Source organism: Scomber japonicus, chromosome 6 (assembly GCF_027409825.1).
Source record: "Scomber japonicus isolate fScoJap1 chromosome 6, fScoJap1.pri, whole genome shotgun sequence".
NCBI classification, from domain to species: Eukaryota; Metazoa; Chordata; class Actinopteri; order Scombriformes; family Scombridae; genus Scomber; species Scomber japonicus.
Window position 1 is genome coordinate 25,400,995 of NC_070583.1, and position 23,728 is coordinate 25,424,722.

The following is a 23,728-nucleotide window of genomic DNA, read 5'->3' on the forward strand; positions in this document are numbered from 1 at the left end:
AAGGCTCTTTGGTTGGATCAAGGTCACTCAAATGGTTTGTTCTATCAGCACCTCCCTTCAGGAACTGTCAGGGGAGTAACTCTCCTATCAGCAACACCAGGGCTGTCCAGTTCTGCTTAAAGTCTACAGTCAGTGCACATAAAGACACACACACACACACACACACACACACACACACACACACACACACACACACATGCGCACACGCACAATCTGGCACCAGAGTACAGAACCATACAAACACACCCACACAGGCATGAACTCACATATACTACACACAAACATTAATAACCTTACTGCTGCCACTCAGATAGAGGGTCTTTCAAACTGAGGTTTGTGCCGCTTATGAAGCAGCAAGAAGAGGAACAGTGAAGACAAGAAAAAGAAAAAGACAGAAAAATGGTTAAAAGTGCCAACTAACTCAATATTTCCAGACTGCCACAGACCATTTGGTTTTTTTTTTAACTTACTGCTGCTATCTATGAGAAACTGGATAGAAGGAAATAACGTTATGAGTGTCTTAAAAAAATTCCAATATAATAGCAAAGGTTCTTTGTTGTACTTCACGACACTGGTACTGTTCTATGCAGTCTCCTCAGTGATTTATATGATGCAGTATGAAATACAATGTGTGAAAAAAACATTAGCTAAGTGCACACATGGGAAGCGATCCCAATATTGAAGCAAGAGATGATCAAATGTTCCCTTCACACACACGCAGACACACACACACACACACACACACACACACACACACACACACACACACACACACACACACACACACACACACACACACACACACACACACACACACACACACACACACACACACACACACAATATCATGATATCATGCTTTTGTGACTTGAGAGGACATTGTATTTACTTACTTTTATTCTCTGGAGGCTTATTGTAACCATAACCACTATTTGTCTCATTTTAACCCTAACCTGATCCAGTCAGTCTTAACCCAAAACATTGATGATTTATACTTCTTGGGGACCAGATTTCCCTGTAATGAGGCTGAGCTGATTTTAGTTCCCAGAAAAGTACATGTACAGTCACTCACAAAAAAACAGTTCACATGCCATTTTTTGGATATACATGAGTTGTGCAGAGATTGTGTTTATGATAAAATGCTGAAAATTTGTCACAAGAAATGTCTTTTCTTTCCTGTGTATATGTGCATTACGTCTCCTGCATCGTGTGTTTATCTCCATCATTATCAGTTAAGTATCTTTCATGAGCAATATCACAATATAAGAGACATTTCTTTTCAACATTTCCTTTTGCTTTGCCATAGTGAGTTGGTATTTATAGGAATCTGCAGACATGGAAAGGAATGACAGGTAGCTTACAACCTCCTATATGGATCAGATAATCTCACAATATTGAGATGTACATTTGATGGAACATTTCCAACATCCTAAATACATAAATGTGTGGCAGTCTTATGCCCTCATCATGCTCATTATAATGTGTCCATTTTCCTCTCAATGTCTCTTTGTTTCTCCAGACAGCCCTCTCCACCGCCTCCACCCTTTTGTCTTGCATGCCAGTACATGCTGAATTCATTTAGATCCCCAAGACAAAATACATTTTTTCATGAAGTATAAAGTTTTCATGTCTTGTGTACCCAAACAGCAAATGTAGCCATATTTTGTCGCTGCACCTACAATGTTTTATAAAAGATTTGTTTATTCATTTGTACCGAGGGAAGTTTTGTATTAGCAATGATTAAAATGACTATACGTGACAGGGGTTGCTTATATTAGAGAAACCCACAGAGAATGATCACCCACTCAGCTCTACAGAGAATTTTAGCATTTTTTAAAGCCTGCAACTTTAGTGTTCTGGTTCATTTTCATCAGTCTCATCAGCCTGATTTGCAGACACAGCAGTATGTTTTCAGTGGAAAAGCTCTCATAAACCCACTCCCTAGTAAATGTTGGATAGACATAGATAGCTACTAGCTTGCAAAAATAGTGGAGCAATTTCGCAACCAAAAAAGCTACACATTTTTCTCAGGAGTTTGATTCATTACATGGCCAAAAACATGACTCCAAATGCTCCTTGTCTGTTGGATTTGTCAATAGGCAAGTGATGCAACCCTTGGATCAAATCCACGCATTTAGAAGAAGGGCTTGAAGGCAACATTAAGAGTGAACCAATTTTCACTAGAATTATCAATTTTTTCAACAAACAAAAGCTTATTTCATCAGAATTACATGTCTCATAGTTCCAGCTTGTAACTCAGTCACAAATGTGCTTGTTCACAATCAGCATATGAATCTAGTTGTCAGTCTAGTTCCACATGTTGCAGCTTAAAATCAATCTAATAACCGGAACTTCCAAACTACTACTGCTGCAGTTAATTTTCTTGCCAATAGGTGGTGCAGCTATGACAAAAATTATGTCCAGAACGCCTGCTCTAAAGTTGGATGATATTAGTTGGGCAGGTGCTTCACATCAATGACAGTAAATGTCCTTGTTAACTCAGCCTCTCTATTTTACACAAACACACACACACACGTACACACACACACAGACACACAGACACACACACACAGACACACACACACAAACACAGACAGACGTGCAAACACAATTCTACAAAGCATCCACATACACACACACCCCTGACCCTCCAGAGACTCTCACATGCTGACAGCTGGAGGTCGACCAGGTCAAGTTGACCGCTGCTACAGTACCTTTGATCTCAGACTTAGTGAGATAATTTGTTCTGGACTGAGTTTTAGTAGTATTTAGAGACCAGTACAGTGCGTTATGTTCTCTGTGTATTGCCATGGGTTCCATGCTGTACCAGGCACAAGACTGCTCTGCTATGAAGAATACAGCAGTCTCAGTTGCATATACACTAAGTAAAATTGGTTCCAAATGTAGCCTTGTGAAATTGGTTGGCCTTGTGCTGAAGCCCGAAACCTTCTGATCAGTTCTCTTGCTTGTAATAGTTTCCCATATAACAATTTAAACAACTAAATGTGCATTATTTCACTTTTTAAAAACTTTTTTTTTGTTGCCAGGCTGTGTGCCTTTTTTGTGTGTTGTTGTGCTCATGCATGTGTAAGCTTTTCTGAATTGGTCTGAACGAGATCCAGAAGAATGCTCTCCGTTAGCTCTCATCTGTCATGACCACTTAGCATGCCTTTTCCTGAGTGTGTCCTCTTACCCTCTGGCACCTCAGTGCCAGACCCTCAAAGACTGATAAAACACTCCACTGTGTCCCACTACTGTTTGTCTTAGGGCACACATGAACTGACAGAGATTGGTGCACATGTGAGTGACTTTGCCTGCATCTTACTGTACTTGGCAATGTACTACAAGCAGCAAAGGAGACAGTACTAGACTGTCTTAATTAAGTAGGAGTACAGACTTAATTGACTCAATTAATACTCAATGAATGCAAACTAATGCTTTATAGATCAGCTTTAAGCCATTAATCAATAGCTGCCACATTGTGAAGCACCTTTTTAACTGATTGGATCATATGGCCTTTTAGAAAAGGACTGGGGAGTATCATGAATTTATTTTTTCATGAATAACCAACATTTAAGACATCTTTGTTACCAAATAGAAAATCAAATTTAACAGGAGGTTCACCCTGAGACATGACTACACATATGTGATCTTTATGGTAGCAATGATTTCCACAGAGATTTTATATGTGTTCTGTCATCATGACATGTTTCAGCAGGAATCTGGGCATGGTGTAATATGGGCACATAATCCAGTTGCAACAATGGGATTTACCCTAATCCTTTACACTGATGATGGAGATGACTGAAAACAGCCACTGATCTAGATGTAAGACATGTCTAGACTAATTGAGAGCACGGTTATTTGTCCACAAAAACCCACCAGGATTCGTCATGTTAATGTGGTGATATCTGGGTTTGGGTCATGTGGCTAACTACCATACTTTGTGACAAACCCCTTTGAGAAGACTAGCACTGGCTCATGTGGTCACCTTTGTGTGGTGTTCTGATTTTTTTGAGCAGACATCTTCCAGTTTCAAGCAATATTTGTCTTAACACAATAACATGATCTGTCAACCACTGCTGACATTCTTAGATTTACACCATCTGTTTCCTCCCTCTTTCCTATCTTCCCCTCTGTCCTAAATTCTCTGACAGGAGGCTTTTCTGCCTTTGAACAGTCAGCACAGACTTCCACCTTACATTTTCTCCTCCACCCTCTATACACAAGAACACTATTAGTATGTGTTTGTGTTTTCCCTGTCTCTTTTTCAGCATGAAGTGAGTATATGATAAGCACAGAAATGTATGCAGCAAATAAGGTCAAGGCAGCATGAAGGTGAAAAACAGAGCAGGCTGTTCAGTGTTCAGACAGACTGGTTAACTCTAATCACTGAGTCCTGCCTACCTCTCCAAGCTATTTTAAAGGGTTCTGGTTGATCCAGAAGCCACTTTGTAGCTTTATGTAAAGCCACTGCCCTCTAATGTTCTATAATGAAAGCACAGCAACATCCTTAGCTGTAACCCCCTGTGGTGAAACACACTTGTTATTTTTAGTCATGTTCCAAAGAAAGGTTTTTTTACGGCAGCCAAATTTTGTCAAACTGCTCATCTCTGGCTGAGATGCGCACTGGATTGGAAAGACCAAGATTGAAAACATACTTCCCAAGATAAAATCTGCTGCCAGTTGACTTGTTGGGGAGTTGCTGTGCTTCCACTGCGTTTTGAAGAGCACTGTAGTTTGATAGCATGTCTGCTTGAAAGGGTTTTAAGAGTTTGCTCAGCCATGCTTGTCAGCAGTGTGTGGATTACAGCCAAGCTAGTGCACAGATATCAGTCAAGTAAACCTTTCGGCGAGATATCAGTCCCATATTAGTTCCGGATAATGCAGACAAGTTAAAGTAGAAATTCTTACCTAATGAACAATCATATTACATAATTTACTTCATTCTGCTTCATTTCAAGCTGATGCCTTTTTCTGAAAACTCCAATTTGATGATCAAGTCAAAACATTCAGTATATTCTAAAAGTGGTGCCAGACATATTGCAGTTTATTGAATTCCTGCAACAGTGAGCCATGCCATGTCAGACAGAGAGTGTTGCCACTCTCTGGCTGCGTCTCTTTAGTTATTGCATCAGAGGAATGAATGAGAGCGGAGCAGTGAGATTGGAGCCCAGAGGGAAAAAAGGTACTAATAGGGCCCTAATGAAAATCTCCAGTCTGCTCATTAATGTAGAAATATACACACACCATGCACATGATTATGGAAGGGAAACTAGACACTAATATACAAACACACACAAGCACACATGCACAGAGAAAAACAGATGGGTTTGTCACATCAGCTGCTTTTTATGCTCTCCTATCATCGCCTCTCTCTTCTGTCACTTAATGCTGTCTTTCACTCTAATATGAAACAAAACAAATGGCAGTTTGTCATCATCGGTTTCTCTGCATAAACACTCAGACAAGCTACATATTTTCGCCTTAATATCCTTTCTGTAACCTCTGAGGTAAATCACTCTTGGCTGGTCGTTTTTTTTGCCAGGTTTCTTGTCTTCTAGAAGTAATTGATTCTATTAAGCCAGGCATGCTGCTGGAATTCATTATGTTGATTATAATGTTGCAGGTTGTTGGAATAGAGATTTGGGGATCATGGAGGGAGATGGTAAAAAAAAATAAAAAAACAGAGAGCTAATTTGCTACATTTCTTCTCAATCAGATCACATGTTGATTGCTCTCCTCATAGAACTATAGCAGTGACCCACCTGTGTCATCAGGTCATGCAGATCAACACCAGCGTCCCTACAGTGCATACCTACAGAATGGCTACAAGATTCATGAAAATATATTTGAGTCTTTGGAGACATTATATTGTTGTCTAGCTCTGGTTATGTTCAGTTTATTCTGACTTTAGGCAATATATGTTGGACACCTGCTTCCTCCTGAGTGATCCATTAGACGGGGCTATATTTGACCGGCCACAGCTGGTCTCTCACACAGGCCAGCATTTCCACAGTACAATAGATCCATCTGGTGGACGAATTAGAAACTTTGTATGCACTGGTGACACTTCACAAGCAATGATTCCCAACCTTTTTGACTTCCATCTATTGTCCAAACTGCTTATCTTGCTGGCAAATTAAAGTCTCCAATTAACCTGTCTGTGGGAGAGAACCCACACAGGCACAAGGAGAACATGCAAACTCCACACAGAAGGGCCCCAGCCAGCCGGCAGGTTCAAACCCAGAACCCTCCTGCTGTGAGGCGAGAGTTCTAACCACTGCACTACTGTGCCACCCAACCTATTTAACTTATGACCCCTTAAACCAAACCAATGCCTTCATATGACCCCCCCATTATCAATGTATGTCATGTGACAAACTCAAATAAATAGTGATTTATTTTGCCAGTATGGAGAAAGCAAAGATTAAAGGAAAATCTAAAACATGTTTTCACATATTTTTGTGTGGTGGGAAAATGTTTTGTTTCTGCTTTCATATCCAGGTATTAACCGTGAGACCCTTCAGCTTGAACCTATTTGTCTGCAATCTGCTTTGAGTTTTAGCTGAATACCTTTAGTTGATGGTACTGATCAACACTTCAATCCATTATCTCTCATATGTATTCATCTGGCTTGAAGCTAATTTGTTTTGATTAGTAAAAAAAAAAAAAAAAAGCCTCTTTTCCAAAACCAACCATTTTGTTGGGATATGGTCCAGTGGCTCACAAATGCCATGTTGAGCCTGTCCTTGGTTTACCAGCTTCCTTTCTAACAGCTGCATCATGTTTATTCCAGCTCTTCTGCAAATGCAAATCAGCCCAACTCAGGTCTGAACTAAATCTATTTTAAAAACTTTGAAAAACTGAAAGGGATGTTTTTCCTTGCTAAAGTGTTAGCAATGTTTAAGCTTAGGCTCAGCTGAATTTGAATAAATTTGTTTTTGTGTGTCATAGGTAGGCAGTGAATGTTTTGCTCAGATTTTCTGTTACTGCTAGATATCCCCCCACTCATCCCACTTTAAAATCATTGTGGTTGATGTGTAATGTTTGGCTTACTGATGAGGATGTCACCCTCTTGTGACCATCTAAGATTATTCACCATTAGTCTCTCAACCCTTTTGGAAAAGTATAAAGTCAATATTCAAACTCAGTCAATTAGGAGTAAGCAAACAGGATTTTGGTATGCATGTGTTGCAGAGAGAGAGAGAGAGAGAGAGAGAGAGAGAGAGAGAGAGAGAGAGAGAGAGAGAGAGAGAGAGAGAGAGAGAGAGAGAGAGAGAGAGAGAGAGAGAGAGAAGGAGAGAAAAGGTGTTTGTGTGTGACCATCAACTCTGTCCAGTGTTTCCCTGGAAACAGGTGCTGTGAATTAAATGTCATTCTGGCTTGGAATGACACACACACACACACACCACATAAACACATTATTTTTCTGGAGTTCTTACTCAACATCATTTTGTTAACTTTTTCTGCTGCTGCTGGTTGGTATTCTTATATCATAAATGCATTAATAAGTCATGGAAAGATGCTCAAAGATATGATTTTCAAACACATGACCTCATGTATTATAGATGAGCGCTCTGGGTGTGCATGTAGATGTGTGTGCAGTCACATGTGCACACACACAGGCACTCACACACTTTCACAGATATGATCAATTACTGAGCCTGCAGGTGCACACACACTTCTGTAAACATACTGTATAGTACACACCTGGGCAAATAAGTATTCAAGGCCAAGCGTGGTATCAGAGTTCTGCCAGTGGCCAAATCAACTTGAATTTTCTAAATTTGAAACATTTTTCTTAATTAAATTTTGTATTTATATGAAGTTGTATATCTGTGAATCTTTAACCATGCATTTTGCATTGGTATATAGTGAAAGTGAATGGGTATGAATTATAAATGAAAGTTAAAATTACAATTTTTCATTATATTTTATTTAAGTATTCAAAATGCTGCTTAATTTTGAAAAAATAACTGCCATGTGTTGTTAGACATAATCAAAGTTCTTACTAAACACGTAACAGAAGTTCATTGTTGGCAGTCAAATGCAAATCTGAATTAATAATATTTATACACATCAGGTTTCAGTGACTCACTTCACTTGATTTCAGTCAAATTCAAAACACATAGTTCAGATTCATTTGGTTACTGGCACAGGTCTTGTATGAAGACAGAGCTGTGACATTTCTTTCCTGTTAAGGAGCAATCTTCAACTCCCAACTGTCTGTGTGTTTAGCATTTATTGTGTTCACATCTGTATTGGGGTTTTTTTTCAATTGATTTAATTCATTTTGTCAAATTCACTTTTACATTCAGAAGTGATTTTGAGTGAGTTGAAAGTGTGGTGCAAGTGTCTTTAAGAAATAACATGTTTGATACATCTCAAAAGTGTGTTTAAAGACAATAAATAACATCCTTCTCCTTCTCTTTTCCCATTAATATTCTAAAGCTCTTCTTTCGTTAGTATAAAACATAAGCCTGACTCAAAAGACAACATTTACAATGTCCGTGACAGCTGAACACATTATAGAGATTATAGTCATTTAAAGCATCGTGAATCACATTATGGCCACTCGAGGGCAGAAAAACATCAAAATAGACTGTATGAAAGGACGCACATCCAGGAAACTGTGGAACTGGTATACAAAGGCCGAATTTCACTTTATTCAGATGTGTGTGAGAAAGGAGCATCTAGGTTCTGTGGAAGGCAAACTTCCCAGATAAGTAGCATATATCTTTTTTTTCTGACAATTGTAGAGATTATCAGGAAATTCATACCTCATTTTATGCTAGAACTTTGGTTGATGGCTTATCTAGTGCTGCAGCTTTTCATGTTAACAACTGGCTAATTGTCTGGGATGGCAGGTGGTGCTTACTTTTTGCAATTAGCAGACAAACACACCATCATATCCCATCATATCAGCAAGCGGTTTGCTTGCATCAGGCTGACACAGAGGAAAATGATGAACATGATGAATACACATCCAATATTCTCTCTCCTTTTAGCTTATTATTGGTGTTCACCAACTCATAACAAGAAATGCTCTGGTCTAGCTAGATTTGGCAACTTTGCATCAGGAGTGTTTTGTGCTGGGCAGGTAGTGTGCAGTGGGTTTATCACTCAAATGGTGAGTGGTAAATGGACTGTACTTATGTAGCACCTTTCTAGTCTTTACGACCACTCAAAGCTCAACTTTTGATGAGAGTAGAAAGATGATGAGACTTTAAGTAATCATTAAACCAAAACACTGACTAAAAATAGCTTTGTTGGTAAGGATAGGTGAATGTTTTCTGTGATTTCTGCACTACAGGTGACCTTTCTCTCATGACACAGTCATTTGATACAAAATCACTACAAATATTACTGAATAATATAGGCTTAACCTGTTGTTCATAATTATGTAATGCACCTAATTTTGTCAGCACTGTGTTCTTTTTCTAAAACATCAAATTTTGGTTCTCAAAGTCTAATTCTGAAAAATAGCACTTAAAGGAGTCCAAAATACTTAGCATGCTGCAGCTTTAGGAGCACCTCAGCAGAGAGTTAAGATTGAGTCATTATGAATTTATGTCACTTACTATTCATTCTCCCTTTCCTCATTCAGTTTCACTTCTCTCTTATATGCAAATATAATCTTCCATTCTGTTTCTGTCTCTGAGTCTCCATGTCAAGTGCTGCTTCATTAATATTTGATTTGACTTAGGATAATTATGCACTTGAACCGTGTGTGCGTCTGTGTGTGTGTGTGTGTGTGTGTATGTGTGTGTGTGTGTGTGGGCGCGCACATGTGTGTGTGTGTGCATACAGGTGTGGGTGGATTCGTGGTTCAGGGGAGGGGGAGTGAGGTGGTTGGGGGGTTGGCACTCCATCAGTTCTACAAAGTTACAAATTGTGCTCTGCTGGATTTAGGATACGCCACCGCCAGTATAAGCCACTAGTAATGGCGGTGTGATTGGTGCAAACATGTATATGTATGCCCATATGTGTAACACAGTACATTATTAATGAACTTGGCGGGTATTTATACAGCATATTACAGTCATCTATCTTTGATTAGCTGCTTCCATTTCATGGTTCAGATTAATTGCAGTATATGAACTCAATGAGGTTTCACTTCATAGCATTCCTATGGTTTCATTTTCATTTCCAAGCCAATATTATGGATGAATGATTTATTAGATGTTGCAAGATGGCTGCAATTCTCAAATACAACTCTTGCTTCATTAGTTTTAATGTCATTTTGTTTGACTTCATGAGCATTCATCAAATGTTTATTGGAGTAATGAAAGCAGACACTGTAATAAAAATGTCAGGTTTTAGCAGACAACCTTTCTGTGTTAACACAAGGATTGCTCATACCAGACCTCATTTCCCAAATTTAATGTGGCATAACACTCAACAAAAGGGCCCCATAATCTAAGAGAAATGGGGAATTCTATTGGTGTTTACCAAACAAGTATGTACAGGGTAAACTCTGTTTATCATTGGAGCATCATGCAGCAGCAGGCAGGAACATCTGGATGCGTGCAGATGGAGAAATATATTTCTTTTGATCTAATTTTATTTAGATCTCACAGCTAGTGCATGTTGTGCTGCAGTCTTTCTGTTGTTTCTGTGATTATACTGCTGACATGTGACCACTCACTATAATTTTACCATTTAAATGGGACAGGTCTAATCACTACCTGGACTTATGTTTTATTGTATTTTAGATTAAGCATATAGCAATGGAAAACTCTTCTGTGTGTGCATTTTGTTCTTTTTCACATAAGAGGCAATATTAAATCTGCTTCACTGTTTGGGAAATACATGGAAATGTTCTTCTTTTGCATCTTATCCAGATTTAGATTAGCTTATTATACATATATAATACATCCATGTATGGGTTATGGATGATAATATAGGATGTGATTTGCCAGAATGATTTGATATATGACTGATATTTATTTTCAAATATTTAAAAAGATGGCCTGTTTTGTTTACAATACACATCTACACATTTTAATAAAAAATTTAAAACTGCACATACCGTCTTTTGAAAATGTTATATGGTAAACATTTTTCATTCTGTGATTTTTCCATATCTTATATATATATATAGAGAGAGAGAGAGAAAGAGAGAGGTGCACTCTCACCTTGCACCATCTTACAGGCACACGTGAACAATCTATTGCATGGAATGTGCACAAATGCACATTTACACACACAAAGTAGGTCACCTTGATATGTGACGCTGAGATCAGCTGGTGTGACTGTGTGTGTTTGTGTGTGTACACCCTTGTGGATTGTGTTTTGTCCTCTTATGTTTCCCACTGTGTCCCCATGGCCTTGGAGAGAGTCTAGTCATTAGACTGGCTGTAAGTCACTTAGCCCAAACTCTAATTTAATTACAAGCCCTGAAGTCAGATGCCATGTTTGCATCCACAGATACTGTGTAATGATATCACAGAGTGAGTGAACAGATAATGGAGGAGTGTAAATAAATAAGCATGGACTGTCATCATCCAGATCCATGCATTTACATAAAGGGCACTGGTCCAAAAATATATCACCAGTGATAAACAGAGCACTAAACGTTGGGTATTATTTCTATCTACGGAGTGCTGTGAGAATAACAGAACACCCATGAACCATCTAAACAAACGGGCAAGTCCTTCAGCCTGAAAATCCTTGAAAACCACAGGGGAGAACAAGACAAGGCCATATCCACACCAGGGTATAGGATTTACTCACACAAATGAATCTGTCTTTACCCAGCCACATGGTCACATACTGTTTAATTGGGGTTCTTCTTTAGTTGGTTGCATCTCCTATTGTTATCTCCCTAACCTGTTTTAGTGTTGGAACTAAAGGCTGTTTTAGTGTCAAAACTATATAACTAACTTTAGTGTTAAAACCATCAGGCTGTTGTCATTACAATGTACACATGTCACTAGTGATAAACAAGATGTATTGTATGTTAAGACAGTGTCCACTCAGATGTGTCAAGCAAGTATAACTTTTCTTTGAAAGTACTTCGCTACTTTCAATGTGCCCTTTGTCCTCCTGCCTCATGCTGCTGCACCAATGGATGTGAAACAGACACACAAACACACATATACAATAAAATGGCCTGGCTGTGTTCAGTCTGGTCACAAGATACCACTCAAACCTTATCTAATTTATGTTATCCTTAATATCCTTGACTTGGCATTTAGTTGCCTGACTCTATTACGCTGGAAAGGTTTTGAAAATGGAACAATGAAAGGCAATCTGCTGAAACTGGCTGGCAATAAAACTGCCTGTCCATGTAGATGATTATTTTGGTTTCCAGATGGAATTAACCAGAAAGTGAAGGGCCTCTTACACACAAATACAAATCTTCCCAGGCAAGAAAAAAACATAATAGCTTATTTTTTCTCATTTGTATTCAATTGTTGTTAAACATCCCTCATTCAGAGACGTGGGATGGGGACAATTTGAGTATTTGGCATGACCTGAGGTAAAGGTTGTGCCAAGGTACAAATGAAAACGCAGCCTAATGTATCGTACCAATTCCACGCAGATGCTGTAGTAGTTGCCTGTGTTTGGCCCAACCCCAAATGACTGCCGCGAGAGGAAACGGTGATGACGACAGCGCGTAAATCAGCAGCTGGAAACAAGAGGTGCCCTGGTTACGCGGTTTGAACGGTGAACAGAAGTGCCTGCTAGTAGTGTACCCGGGGGCTCCACATCCAAAGGACAGGAAAGCTTTGGTTACGCGTGCGTTCCCCGTTGGATCGGAGAAGGATGTTGCGCTATGTCTCTCTCGTCTCTATTGTCCAGTTTTTTTAAGAGATGCGGCGCACGTTGTGCCATCCTCACATCTTTGCAACGCGGTAAACTTTACAGGCGAATGAGTCCGATTTAACCAATTAAAAGTGCCAAAAGAGATAGAGAAGGCAAAGTTCATTCACTGAAAATGTCCACGACGTACCTAAGCTCCCCGGCGCCCAATCAGAGCCACCTTTCTACGGCCACCTACGAGCAGACAGACCCCTCGGAGGTGGAGAGGCAAATTCGCCTGCTGCTTTTCGGCTTGTGCGTAACCATCGCAGCTGCTACCTTTGTCGGAGGGGTGTATTCGTTACTGTCTCTCCTCCGGATGAGGAGAAAAACCTCTCTGTGTCTCATTGTGGCTTCCATGTCGGTGGACGACCTGCTCAGTGTGGTCCCTCTCTCCATGTTCATGCTTCTACAGTGGGAGAGAGATGGAGGTGGAGGGTCGGGCAGTCTATGCACTTTATCCGGACTTCTGTACGTGTTCCAGGGTGTTTCAAGCAATATGAAGGCCTGCCTGATAGCAGCCTACACTTTTTATGTCACAAAGAGATTTGGAGTGCTCCAGTCTGTCCGCCGGCCCTTGAGAGTGATGTGGGCCATAGCCGGTGTGTGGGCGGTCAGCCTGGCCGTTAGTGTGTTACCTTTGTGCGGATGGGGCAGCTTTACGCCGGCCTCTCTTGGGTGTTTCCCAGAGAGCGACAGTTTGTACATCCTGCTGCTTTTCTCTTTATATTCCCTGTGTTTCTGCGGCTTGCTGTTCTTCTTTATCCCCCTCACCTATCAGCTGTTGTGCTCGAGAGAGCCCCAGAGGACTTTGCTGTACCCGAGCTATTTGGAGATGGCGAGGGGACTTAGTAGATCCACCCCTCTCTGTGATCTCCAGTCCTTCTCTCGGGACAGTCTGAACAAAAGTTTCGGTGTCTACAACGAGCTGAGCCCGAGTTCCTGCGGGACAGGGTCTGAGCTCAGGGAGAAAGAGAACAGCGGTCTGTCCCCAATGTCTGTCAGCGGACGGAGGACAGCAACTGTTGGGGACACACCAGTGGTTTTTGCACAAAAGCGCTTCTCCATGATATTGGCGGTTGTCCGAGTTATTTTATGGATGCCGATGATGGTAAGCAGCGTGATAAAAGCACATGCCATGCCAAAAGCAACAGCCTCATATAATAGCTGTCAATGTGACACACCCAAACCGTTTAATGTCCTACGCTTTTCTGACAGCTGACATCTACCAGTTGAGTTATGTACTTTTTCCATTGTAAATCTACTTGTCTCAAGTAAATGTTAAATGTTTTAGGTCTGGATGTATCGTTAAGTGACTTTTATTTTTAGAAGATTCCTGAACTATATTGCAAAGCAATGCAAGTGTCTTATCATATTGAAATAGCTTTTCACTTTCTTTCTAGACAAAGGGGATTCTTAGACTGACACCCCTGTCCAACTATGCTTGCTTGTTTCTGTTATTTTGGCCAATTTGAGCATCAGATGTCAAAGATGAGGAGAACTATGCCGCACTTTTTTTTCCAGACACCTGTATTTTAGCACAAAGACAGATGAAGGAGTAACAAAGTCATATGCAGTGTATACAAAGTCAGAGTAGGGCCTGAAGCCAACTGAAAACAAATGTTTGGGCCTCTAATGTACCCCAACACTGCTAAACACTGTCATACCTAAATTAAACATTAGGCCACAATTGTTGTTGCTGTTAGTGTAGCTATGGCATTTAAGTTTATGCTGTGGATAAAGTATCAGCAAATTAACAAAAGGTCTGTAAGTCAGACAAGAGGTGCATTACTTTTAAAATCCTTTCAGCAACTTTGGGAATTGTATTTTGTGAGACAAACAATCAATTATTGGACATTTAGAGTTTTGAAACCATTAAGACACCTTATTGAGATTTGCAGTGTCGTTGAAAGTTTCCTTAAAACTATGATAAGTGACAACCAGTGTCCCATTCATATCAACATTCCCAGAAGGCCTTCAGTTGGCAGGTTTTACAGTTCAAATCTTAAGAGTAGCATTCATAGTATGAAATATTTTTGCATGATTGCAAACAAGTGCTTGTTCTACTCCAACAAAAAAAGAGGAGGATAAATGCTCGTCAGCCAGCAGACAATGATGGGCAAGCAGAGTCGGCATTTCAAACTTGTAACATAGAAAATGAGAAAATAATACAGCTTTCCAAACTGCCCAGGAACACTATAATGACCTTTCCTTCAGTAGGTCTGTACTTGTTTTTTAAGACACATATCTAAACAAATGTGTTTTGCTTTAGAAGATTTCCCTCTAAATGGTTATCATTTGTATCTGTGTTTGAATTTACAAGTATTTTTGTAGAAAGCTTTGGAGGTCAACACTACAACAATGCTGCACTTGGCACAATTGACTGAGTCATATAAACAATATATATGAAAGAAAACTTTCATTATAAAAATTTATATATATATATATATATTTTATATTTATTGCATTTAGTACACCCACACACAGTACAATAGAGCAACTGTATAATCAATTTGCATGTTGACTGAAAATGCAAAAATAATAAAAGGTAAAAGCAAAAAAGAAGCCCAGTATGGATGAAGGATCAGTGTAATTTGTTTTCATTCATGAGCTTCTCTACCCTCACATCCTCATGCATACTGAATCACATACCTCAGTGAATTAATTTCCCCTTCCCTTTCATTCACAGACTTTGGTGCTGGTGCGCCACGCAGTGAATGCACGCAGCTCATCCCTGGAGACTCTGAGCTTCTTTCTCACTTTGCTTGCCCCTGCGGTTACTCCGTTGTTCGTGCTGTCTGAGCGCTGGATTCACATGCCATGTGGCTGCTTCATCAACTGCAAACGGGATCCAATGCAGGAACCCTCAGGTACCAAGGCTTGATCTAAATTTACTAACAAAGAGTAATTGTGTTTTTCCCAAACCAGTTTTTCCAAATGTGATATACAGTTAACTCCTGTTTTTTTTAAATTAAGGATGCAATTTAATTGTTCTCAATTACTTTCTTCACAGTGATGAAAAGAAAATTTGAGTTCAACCTTTCCTTCCAACAAGGCTATGGAGTGTATAAGTTATCCCATGCCACCATGTCTCATCACAGTCCGCCCATGGAGAAGCCGGCCTATCACAGTCTCTTTAACTGTGACCTCCCTAACACCCGTCTCGATGCACTAGAGAGTGGTGGCCTCTGTAGCTTGGGGCCCAGTTTTGATTTCAGCACCACGTGTCCTGTGGACAGCTCTTCACATGCAGACCTTCTGTTGGAAGCTGTGGCTGGTGGAGAGGCCCTGGCTGATTGTCCCTCACTTCCCCATGAGAACCATGGAGATGATGATGACTTCCGCTGCGTCCCTTCCCTGACTTCTCATCACCGGGAGCAGGATCACAATCTCACCGACACGTCATCTGTGTTTGACGGGTCAGAGAGGAGGCTGTCGCACGAGGAGTGTCGAAAAATCGAGCTGACAGACTGGGAGTGGTGCAGGAGTAAATCAGAGAGAACACCAAGACAGGTACATCAGAGCAGTCAGTTCATTAGTCTGACGTGAACCATTAAATGAAGTCATTTGTATCTGTCATTGTGTTGCTTATGGCTGGCATTCATTATTTTTTTTACACTCTCACTTGGCCATGTTGCTTTTCTAAACTAGTCAAAAAACGGTTGCATTAGCATGCAGTATGGTCATGTACTCTAGAGGTGATTGTTTATAAGTGATTAGTCACTCAGGACAATAAAATAGATGGATTTTCAATCACCCTTTCTGTGTTTACAGTTTGCTCAAAAGGAAATTAAATACTGTTTTATTACAGTCCATATGTAATCTTTTGTGATAGGCCAGATGTATGGCAGCTGGAGGTGTGGGCATATTTTTGCATTTGTTTCTGTCCAAATGCCTGTCTGACTTCCTGTTTGTTTGTTTTTGTCTCTGTGGGTTAAGGGACCCATAACCTCACCTCTCCTCTCCTCTCCTCTAATAGACCAATTGATCAAGATACTATCAGCAGCCCATTTTTAGTAACAAATGTAAGCCTGTCTTTCGAAACCAAATACTCATTCATTGCTGCTTCACAGACACTTCACAAGACAGAGCTCTATTCACTGAGTCTTTTGGTATTTGGGGTTTTAAGTAGTATTAATAACATTTATACACTAAAGGCTGGCCCCATGTGTGTTTGTCAATCTTCTTTGTACATATCTGTGATTTGGAATTAACTGAATGAAAAATTAAGCAGAATCCATGTTTTAAACAATCCACTCACACTCCATCAAACACACACTGCATCCACATATCAACACTATTTTGTGTGCAGTGCTGTTATGTCTGCTTGTTGAAACCCAAGGTTGTGCTCATACAATTATGATTTTCTCAATCACTCAATAGTTGCTCTATCCAACTGATGCAAAGCCAAAGAGCACTACAGGTAAACAACTAGGCTCAAGACAGTTTGCTGAGAGCACATGAGCCACTACCCCCTAATCCATATTTAATCCATTTCTTTCTTTTTAGTTGACATCCTGTGCTCTTGTAATACCAGCTTAATTCTCTCTCTGTTTTGCTGGACCCACTTGAATTGATAAACAAGGACAAAACAGCAAGGCTTAATGATTAATGTATCCTGCATTGGAGATACCAGACGTAGATGAGAGAACAGCCTCACTCTTTTCCAGAGAACAGCAGCTACCTCTGAAACTGACAGTAGCCTACAGTATTTGTGAGTTTTTCAGAACAATAATGCTATGAGCTGGTAAACTCACAAAACAAACTAGGACATTAACAGATGTTTAAACATGCATGCATACATGTGCACACATAGACACATGCACACTCTGTCTCTCTTCCTCTCTGTCTCTGCTTTACTCATAAGTCTGAAATGTTTTGGGTTGAAAATCACCAGAGGGTGGAAAATCCATGGAGCATGCATCTACTGCTTGGCTTTAGCACTCACTTTGCATCATGTATAAGCCGAAGATGCTCACTGTTGGCTTGTGTGTGTGTGTGTGTGTGTGTGTGTGTGTGTGTGTGTGTGTGTGTGTGTGTGTGTGTGTGTCCTACTTCTCAGTATCTTGGTAGCAAACTCTGTATATTACACTGTGTTCCTGTAGGCCTTAGTCATTGGCTGGGTCAGCAGATACACATTTACAGTATGTGCAGGCAGACACTGCATATATAAACACACACACACACACACACACACACACACACACACACAAACACTAGAAAACAGAAAAGAAAAAAATACAAATATTAAGTTAGACAGATCAAGCAACCTCCCCCTCTCCCCATGGGCATAAAAGCACACATAACAAACACACACAGACACACTCACATACACACACACATACATGCTGTATAACACAACAGATGACATATAAATAATTTGTGATTTATAGTGTTTCTTCGCTGTGTTTTGTCCCTTGTTAGCAGGCTAGATGTCATTACCCAGCGTCTCTCCTCCATACTGTCAACCCTTCTGGCCTTCAACATCCACAGGGAGAGGTGGAATTAGAGCTTAAAGACATCTTTACCCTCTCTGTGACTTTATACTCTCTGTTAGCAAGCACAGAGCTGGGGGTGCGTTCACAAGTGCACCCCCTAAGGGGAAGTAGAGATCTAGTGTGCATTCAGATGTAGGGAACTAAAACCCGTTTACCCTTCTGAGAATATATCCGTAAATGTAAATAGATGTTTCTCTCACAAATAGGGCTGCAAGGTGGTGAATGAAACAGCAATTGATTTTGAATAGAAAAAAAAAATACAAAACCAGAATCAATACTGCCCACCAGGATCTGTAGGCATCAATAATGCATATTTACAGCTAGTCCTGTTGCTCATAGGTTGTTAATTTTTACTCTTGTATTATAGGTACAAAAAGAGTTTTCCAGCAGCTGCTTTGGTGTGTTAATATAACAGCATGCTGATGTTTAGCAGGTATAATGTTTACCATGTTCTCCCTGTTAGGTCAAAGTCCCCCTATCATGGTAATATTGTTATAAAATGGACTTTACAACACAGATATTTCTTTCAGGGGTTTAATTTTCACCTTGTGCACACAGTGAGACCATCAGCCAGTGTGAGATGAATGGACACCAAGCAGAGACAGATGTTCTCTCTCATAAACCTTTCTTTCTTAAGACACTCTTATCCTTCATACATCACAACATCTGCCATGTAACACACATGAGCCTCCTTCAATACATCGTGCATTGTTGTGGACTTACATATGGAACATTTTATGAATATATAAGAATACATCTACTCATATTTAAAACTGGAGTACAGGACCTTTCTCTGCCCCTTCTGGCAGTGAGAGTAATCACAAAACAACTGTCAACATGTTCTTCTGTCATAGGCTCCACCATAGCCTACTACTTACTGTTGCAGCTGTACAGTAGATCATAATCGTTATGTGTATAACACAGCCTCTGTAAAATGACTTGTTTCAATATCAGCATTTGATCTATTCAGTCTGATAGCATCTGGACAGTGTAGAAGAGCCACACAATTCAATTATTTTATCCTTATTCAAGTTAGCTGATAGCTAACAGGAAGCTAGCCACTCAGCCAGTGGAAGTCTCTGGTGTGCATGCTCTGCCCATAGAGCATGTGCAGTATGCATTCATCCAGCCAGAGCAGGAATGTCAAACCCAACACCAGATAAAAAAAACTCCAGTATACTGCAAAATACAGAGAAATGTACCTGGTGGTGACAGGCTCAACCAGCATTGTATGAACTCATTTGGTAAGGGCTTGAATCAGACACATCATGTATCACAAATGCATCTGCATTACATGTATCCTGTGTATCACACCCTCCACTCAAAATATGTTTTTCTTATTGTCACCTGACTTTGGTGTTTAAGCTTCACTGTACATAATGGTGTATGTGCAGCACTTGACACGTTGTTCTCAATTACTTTCTTCACAGTGATGAAAAGAAAATTTGAAAGTTATTTCAAGTAAGGAGGAAACTTTCTCTGCACTCATTCAATTCAAGGCATTTACCTATGAGAATGATTTGTGACATCACAAGTACTTTGGATGCCAATCACGGTCCATTATGCAACTTATACAAGTACATGACATTTGAATAATTTTTCAATAAGCAGTTAAACTAGATTTTTTATTAAGGAAGAATGAATAGTAATAGTAATAATAGTAGTAGTAATAATAATTGAATATATTAATAATATATATAGCATTTTTATATACCATGCAACATGTCGTTATCATGTCAACATTTGCTAATTAGTACTAAACAGATCATCAGAACATCACAGCATTCATCCTCTAGACAATATGTGTAATACATGTGTGATATATTGTTGAGATATTTCAGTCTGGACTAAAAGGGTCTACCAGCTGACTGACATTGCAAAACAGCCATGGCGCTAATGTGGCTAAAAAGCAATAATGCACAAATGTTTGCCTGCTGTAGCATTTGTAATATTACACAAGACAGCAAATACCCATAACACACACACACACACACACACACACACACACACACACACACACACACACACACACAACCATCACAGTACTCCCCACGTTGATGGGTTCTAAGCATTATTTGATTTACTTGACAGTGTGTGTGTGTGTGTGTGTGTGTGTGTGTGTGTGTGTGTGTGTGTGTGTTACAGTCTATGGTTTTTCAGCTACAAATCACAGTCTCTCTCTCTATCTCTTTCTCTTTCTCTTTTTCTCTCTCCTCTCTGTGTCTCTCTCCTTTCACAATGAAGCAAAGACATTGACAGGAAAACAGTCAGGGAGAGCAAGAGATTGGCATCCTCTTTGTTTCTATTGTGCGTCATAGTCACAATCAGATCATTACATTGAACTAATCTAAATAATTTAGAGGGCCTAATGAGACCTGCCACAGTCTCCCTGTTGTCTCACCGCAGGATGCTTTTCCATTCCCCTTCCAGCAATATACATTTTGTAATACACATACTGCTAGCATAATGAAAACAATATAAAATATGAAATACGATGAGAAAATTAGTGATATAAATTATCCCTGTTCAGAAAACATGGCTAATTAAAAGGAAAACCCTGAGGAAATTTGATTAATGTTTTACACACTGAAATGATATTATTCAGATGGGGGGAAAAAATGTGATAACAGCTAAATCGTATAGATCATTCCATAATGATACCATCTTTTGCTGTGAACCTGAAAGGTCTCTGCTAGCAGCTAAACCCAGGGTCCTAACATCTCATTTTACCAGCAAACCACTCTTGACAGGTTTCTCACATGTAAGCCTCATTAACTCTCAGAATGGAAATGCTTGGTCAACGCATTAATCTCCATGGCCTTCACATCACAGACACAATCTAAGCTCAATTAGTTTGAACAGAGGGAAGAAGATGCAAAAGGATCTTGTAGTTGATGTAAAGCATCAGTTGATCTGGACATCTTATCAATAACATGTTGAGTAGCCATGATTGAGTATTTACTTCAATAGTAATTCTGTGGGATTTTTGTTTTGTTTTATTTTCCCTATGTAGCGGTCATCAGGTCTGTCAATCCCCTTGTGCGCCTTCCAGGGCACTGTATCTCTGCAAGCACCCACCGGAAAGACCCTCTCTCTCTCCACCTATGAGGTCAGCAGTGATGGACTCAAAATCTCCCCCAACAATGCAAAGAAGGTAACATCACTCAGTGCAGTTTGTTTCAGCAAAGAGATCAATTCTCGTTCATTTTGAGCATTTCATTAAAGGAATACTCAACATTTTGGGAAATACACTATCTTGCCAAAAACTAAATGAAAGGACCACCACTCTTAGGTCTTTGTATGAACCATGAAGCAAGAGTCAAGAGACAGTTGAGCTAAGCTAAAAGTGGATATTTGACAAAATGTATTAGGGTTAGTTATTCAGGGCCAATTACAACAATTACTGTATATTACAACTAGTGACTCACTCATAATTTTTGTCCCACTGTTCTAAAAGTCTCAATCAATTAATTGCCTGTTGGCTTTTGGGAGGGACACATAAATGGAAGACATTGTTACAATGATTGGAATAAAGACAAATTAAATAGCCTTATAACAAAGGATGTTACTGGGAATATTTGGCACAGGACATTAAGTAAAACTAAACATGCACAAACTATCAAGACAAAACATGTTAAGACATGAATGGTCCCTGTGGTGAAATTAGATTTATTGAATGACTATTCACACTATTTCTAACAAAAAATATGTATTATATTGAATTATACTGTGACTCCACACTGTTTTGTTTGTAGTAACTTGTATTTTTAATCTCCTTCTACCTTAAAGGTGGAAGTGTACCGTTCAAAATCAGTTGGCCACGAGCCTAGTGCAGATGACCCAGGATCAGGAGGCCAGACTGGAGATGTGAATGTCAGCAGTGTGGGAATGGGGATGGGGATGGAAATTGGAATGGGCATCGGAGCTGGTGTGGGGGACACCAACGTCAAAATCCACCTGGAGGTTCTGGAGATCTGTGACAACGAGGAGGCCATGGACAGTGTGTCCATCATCTCCAACATCAGCCAGTCCTCCACCCATGCCCGCTCGCCGTCGCTACGTTACTCACGAAGAGAAAACCGCTTTGTTTCTTGCGACCTGGGAGAAACAGCTTCTTACTCTCTGCTCATCCCCAGCAGTGGCAACCCAGAAACAGAGACCATTAACATCACTATACCTGACACTGTGGAAGCCCACCGGCAGAACAGCCGGCGACAAACGCATGGAAGCTCGGGATATCGTGAGGAGATACAGCTGCTTAATGAAGCCTACAGAAAGCAAGCTGGCGACAGTGAAGAGTGATAGCACAGGACAAGAAAGTGACTCTCAGAAGTTGAGAGAGCTCTGACAGCAATGGATAGAAAACAGATTTCCTAATCATTCCAAATGTACTTCTTTGTGATCAACATTCTAATAGAACAGACAGGTGATCCATATTGTGACTTATCACAAGACTGTTATAAAAGTTTGTTTGCCTACTCTTGTACTTCCTCTTCAGATAGCTTCATGAGAACACATGTACACATCACCTGTCTGTAAAGTACATAGAGATAGATTAGGCTGTAAAAGAAGATAGTATTAAATAGGGGTAAACAAGAGGGAGAGACAGAGAGAGAAAGAGAGAGAGAGAGAGAGAGAGAGAGAGAGAGAGAGAGAGAGAGAGAGAGAGAGAGAGAGCTGAAGGAAGCGGAGTGTGGGAGAGTGAGACAGTATTTCAGCAGGGCATCTGTATTCCTGCCAAGACTTTCACCATATGGCAGCCTCTCATCATAAAACAGCAAGAGAGAAAATTAACTTAGACGTGGAAAAGGAGGGGCCACAGTCTGGTCACGAGTCTGACATGAAGCTGCTTGCCTACGTCACTGATGATTCAGCTGTGAAGGGAGGGGTCACCTGACCCATATGTCTGACTCATCCCTGTGTGTGTCGTCGTGTGTTGTGTTTTGCATACGAAAGTAGCCTTGCCTATAAGGATGAGGGTACTGATTGTGTGAGAGTAATAGTTTGTGATGTCAGCTGCGAAATATGTTCATACTACATGTTTCCCTTATAAGAATGTGTTTATTCTGCTTATATTTCTTTGAATTGTGGTGTGTTTTCCTTTGCATCTGCTGCTGCGTTTCCATCATGTATTACACAATTAATGCTGCTACTATCAAACAAGATAGAGATAGAGAGCGAGAGTGAGAGACACCACTATCCATGCTGAAAATCTAAAACAGGAGGCGAGCAAAACAAAAGGAAAGAAGAGGCAAGCATTTGTGGAAGAGTGCAAGTGATTATTGAAAAAGAGGTTGAGGGGATACTTATGCAGAGCAGTCTTCTGCTTCGTGCACATTCAGTGCAATTTAAATGAGTGACAGTGTGCATATTTTACTACAGTAGGCAGCATATGAATGTACATTCCAGAGCCACTTTGG

General features: G+C 40.1%; 1 protein-coding gene across 1 annotated transcript; it reads left to right on the forward strand.

Annotated features, from left to right (window-relative positions):
* The first annotated feature begins 12,946 nt into the window (after positions 1-12,946).
* Positions 12,947-22,610, forward strand: LOC128360727 (probable G-protein coupled receptor 149). The gene is made up of 5 exons (XM_053321218.1): positions 12,947-13,921; positions 15,500-15,680; positions 15,824-16,323; positions 21,322-21,462; positions 22,098-22,610. Exons 1-5 carry the CDS (start codon positions 12,947-12,949, stop codon positions 22,608-22,610), a joined length of 2,310 nt encoding a protein of 769 aa, XP_053177193.1.
* Positions 22,611-23,728: the final 1,118 nt, after the last annotated feature.

What these genes read in the sequence shown, in the direction of transcription:
- LOC128360727 (XM_053321218.1), top strand. Translation starts at nt 12,947, where the DNA reads ATGTCCACGACGTACCTAAGCTCCCCGGCGCCCAATCAGAGCCACCTT. An exon ending in CAGAGAGAACACCAAGACAG is followed by an intron (nt 16,324 to 21,321) that starts GTACATCAGAGC and finishes TTCCCTATGTAG; the next exon opens with CGGTCATCAGGTCTGTCAAT. An exon ending in CCCCCAACAATGCAAAGAAG is followed by an intron (nt 21,463 to 22,097) that starts GTAACATCACTC and finishes TCTACCTTAAAG; the next exon opens with GTGGAAGTGTACCGTTCAAA.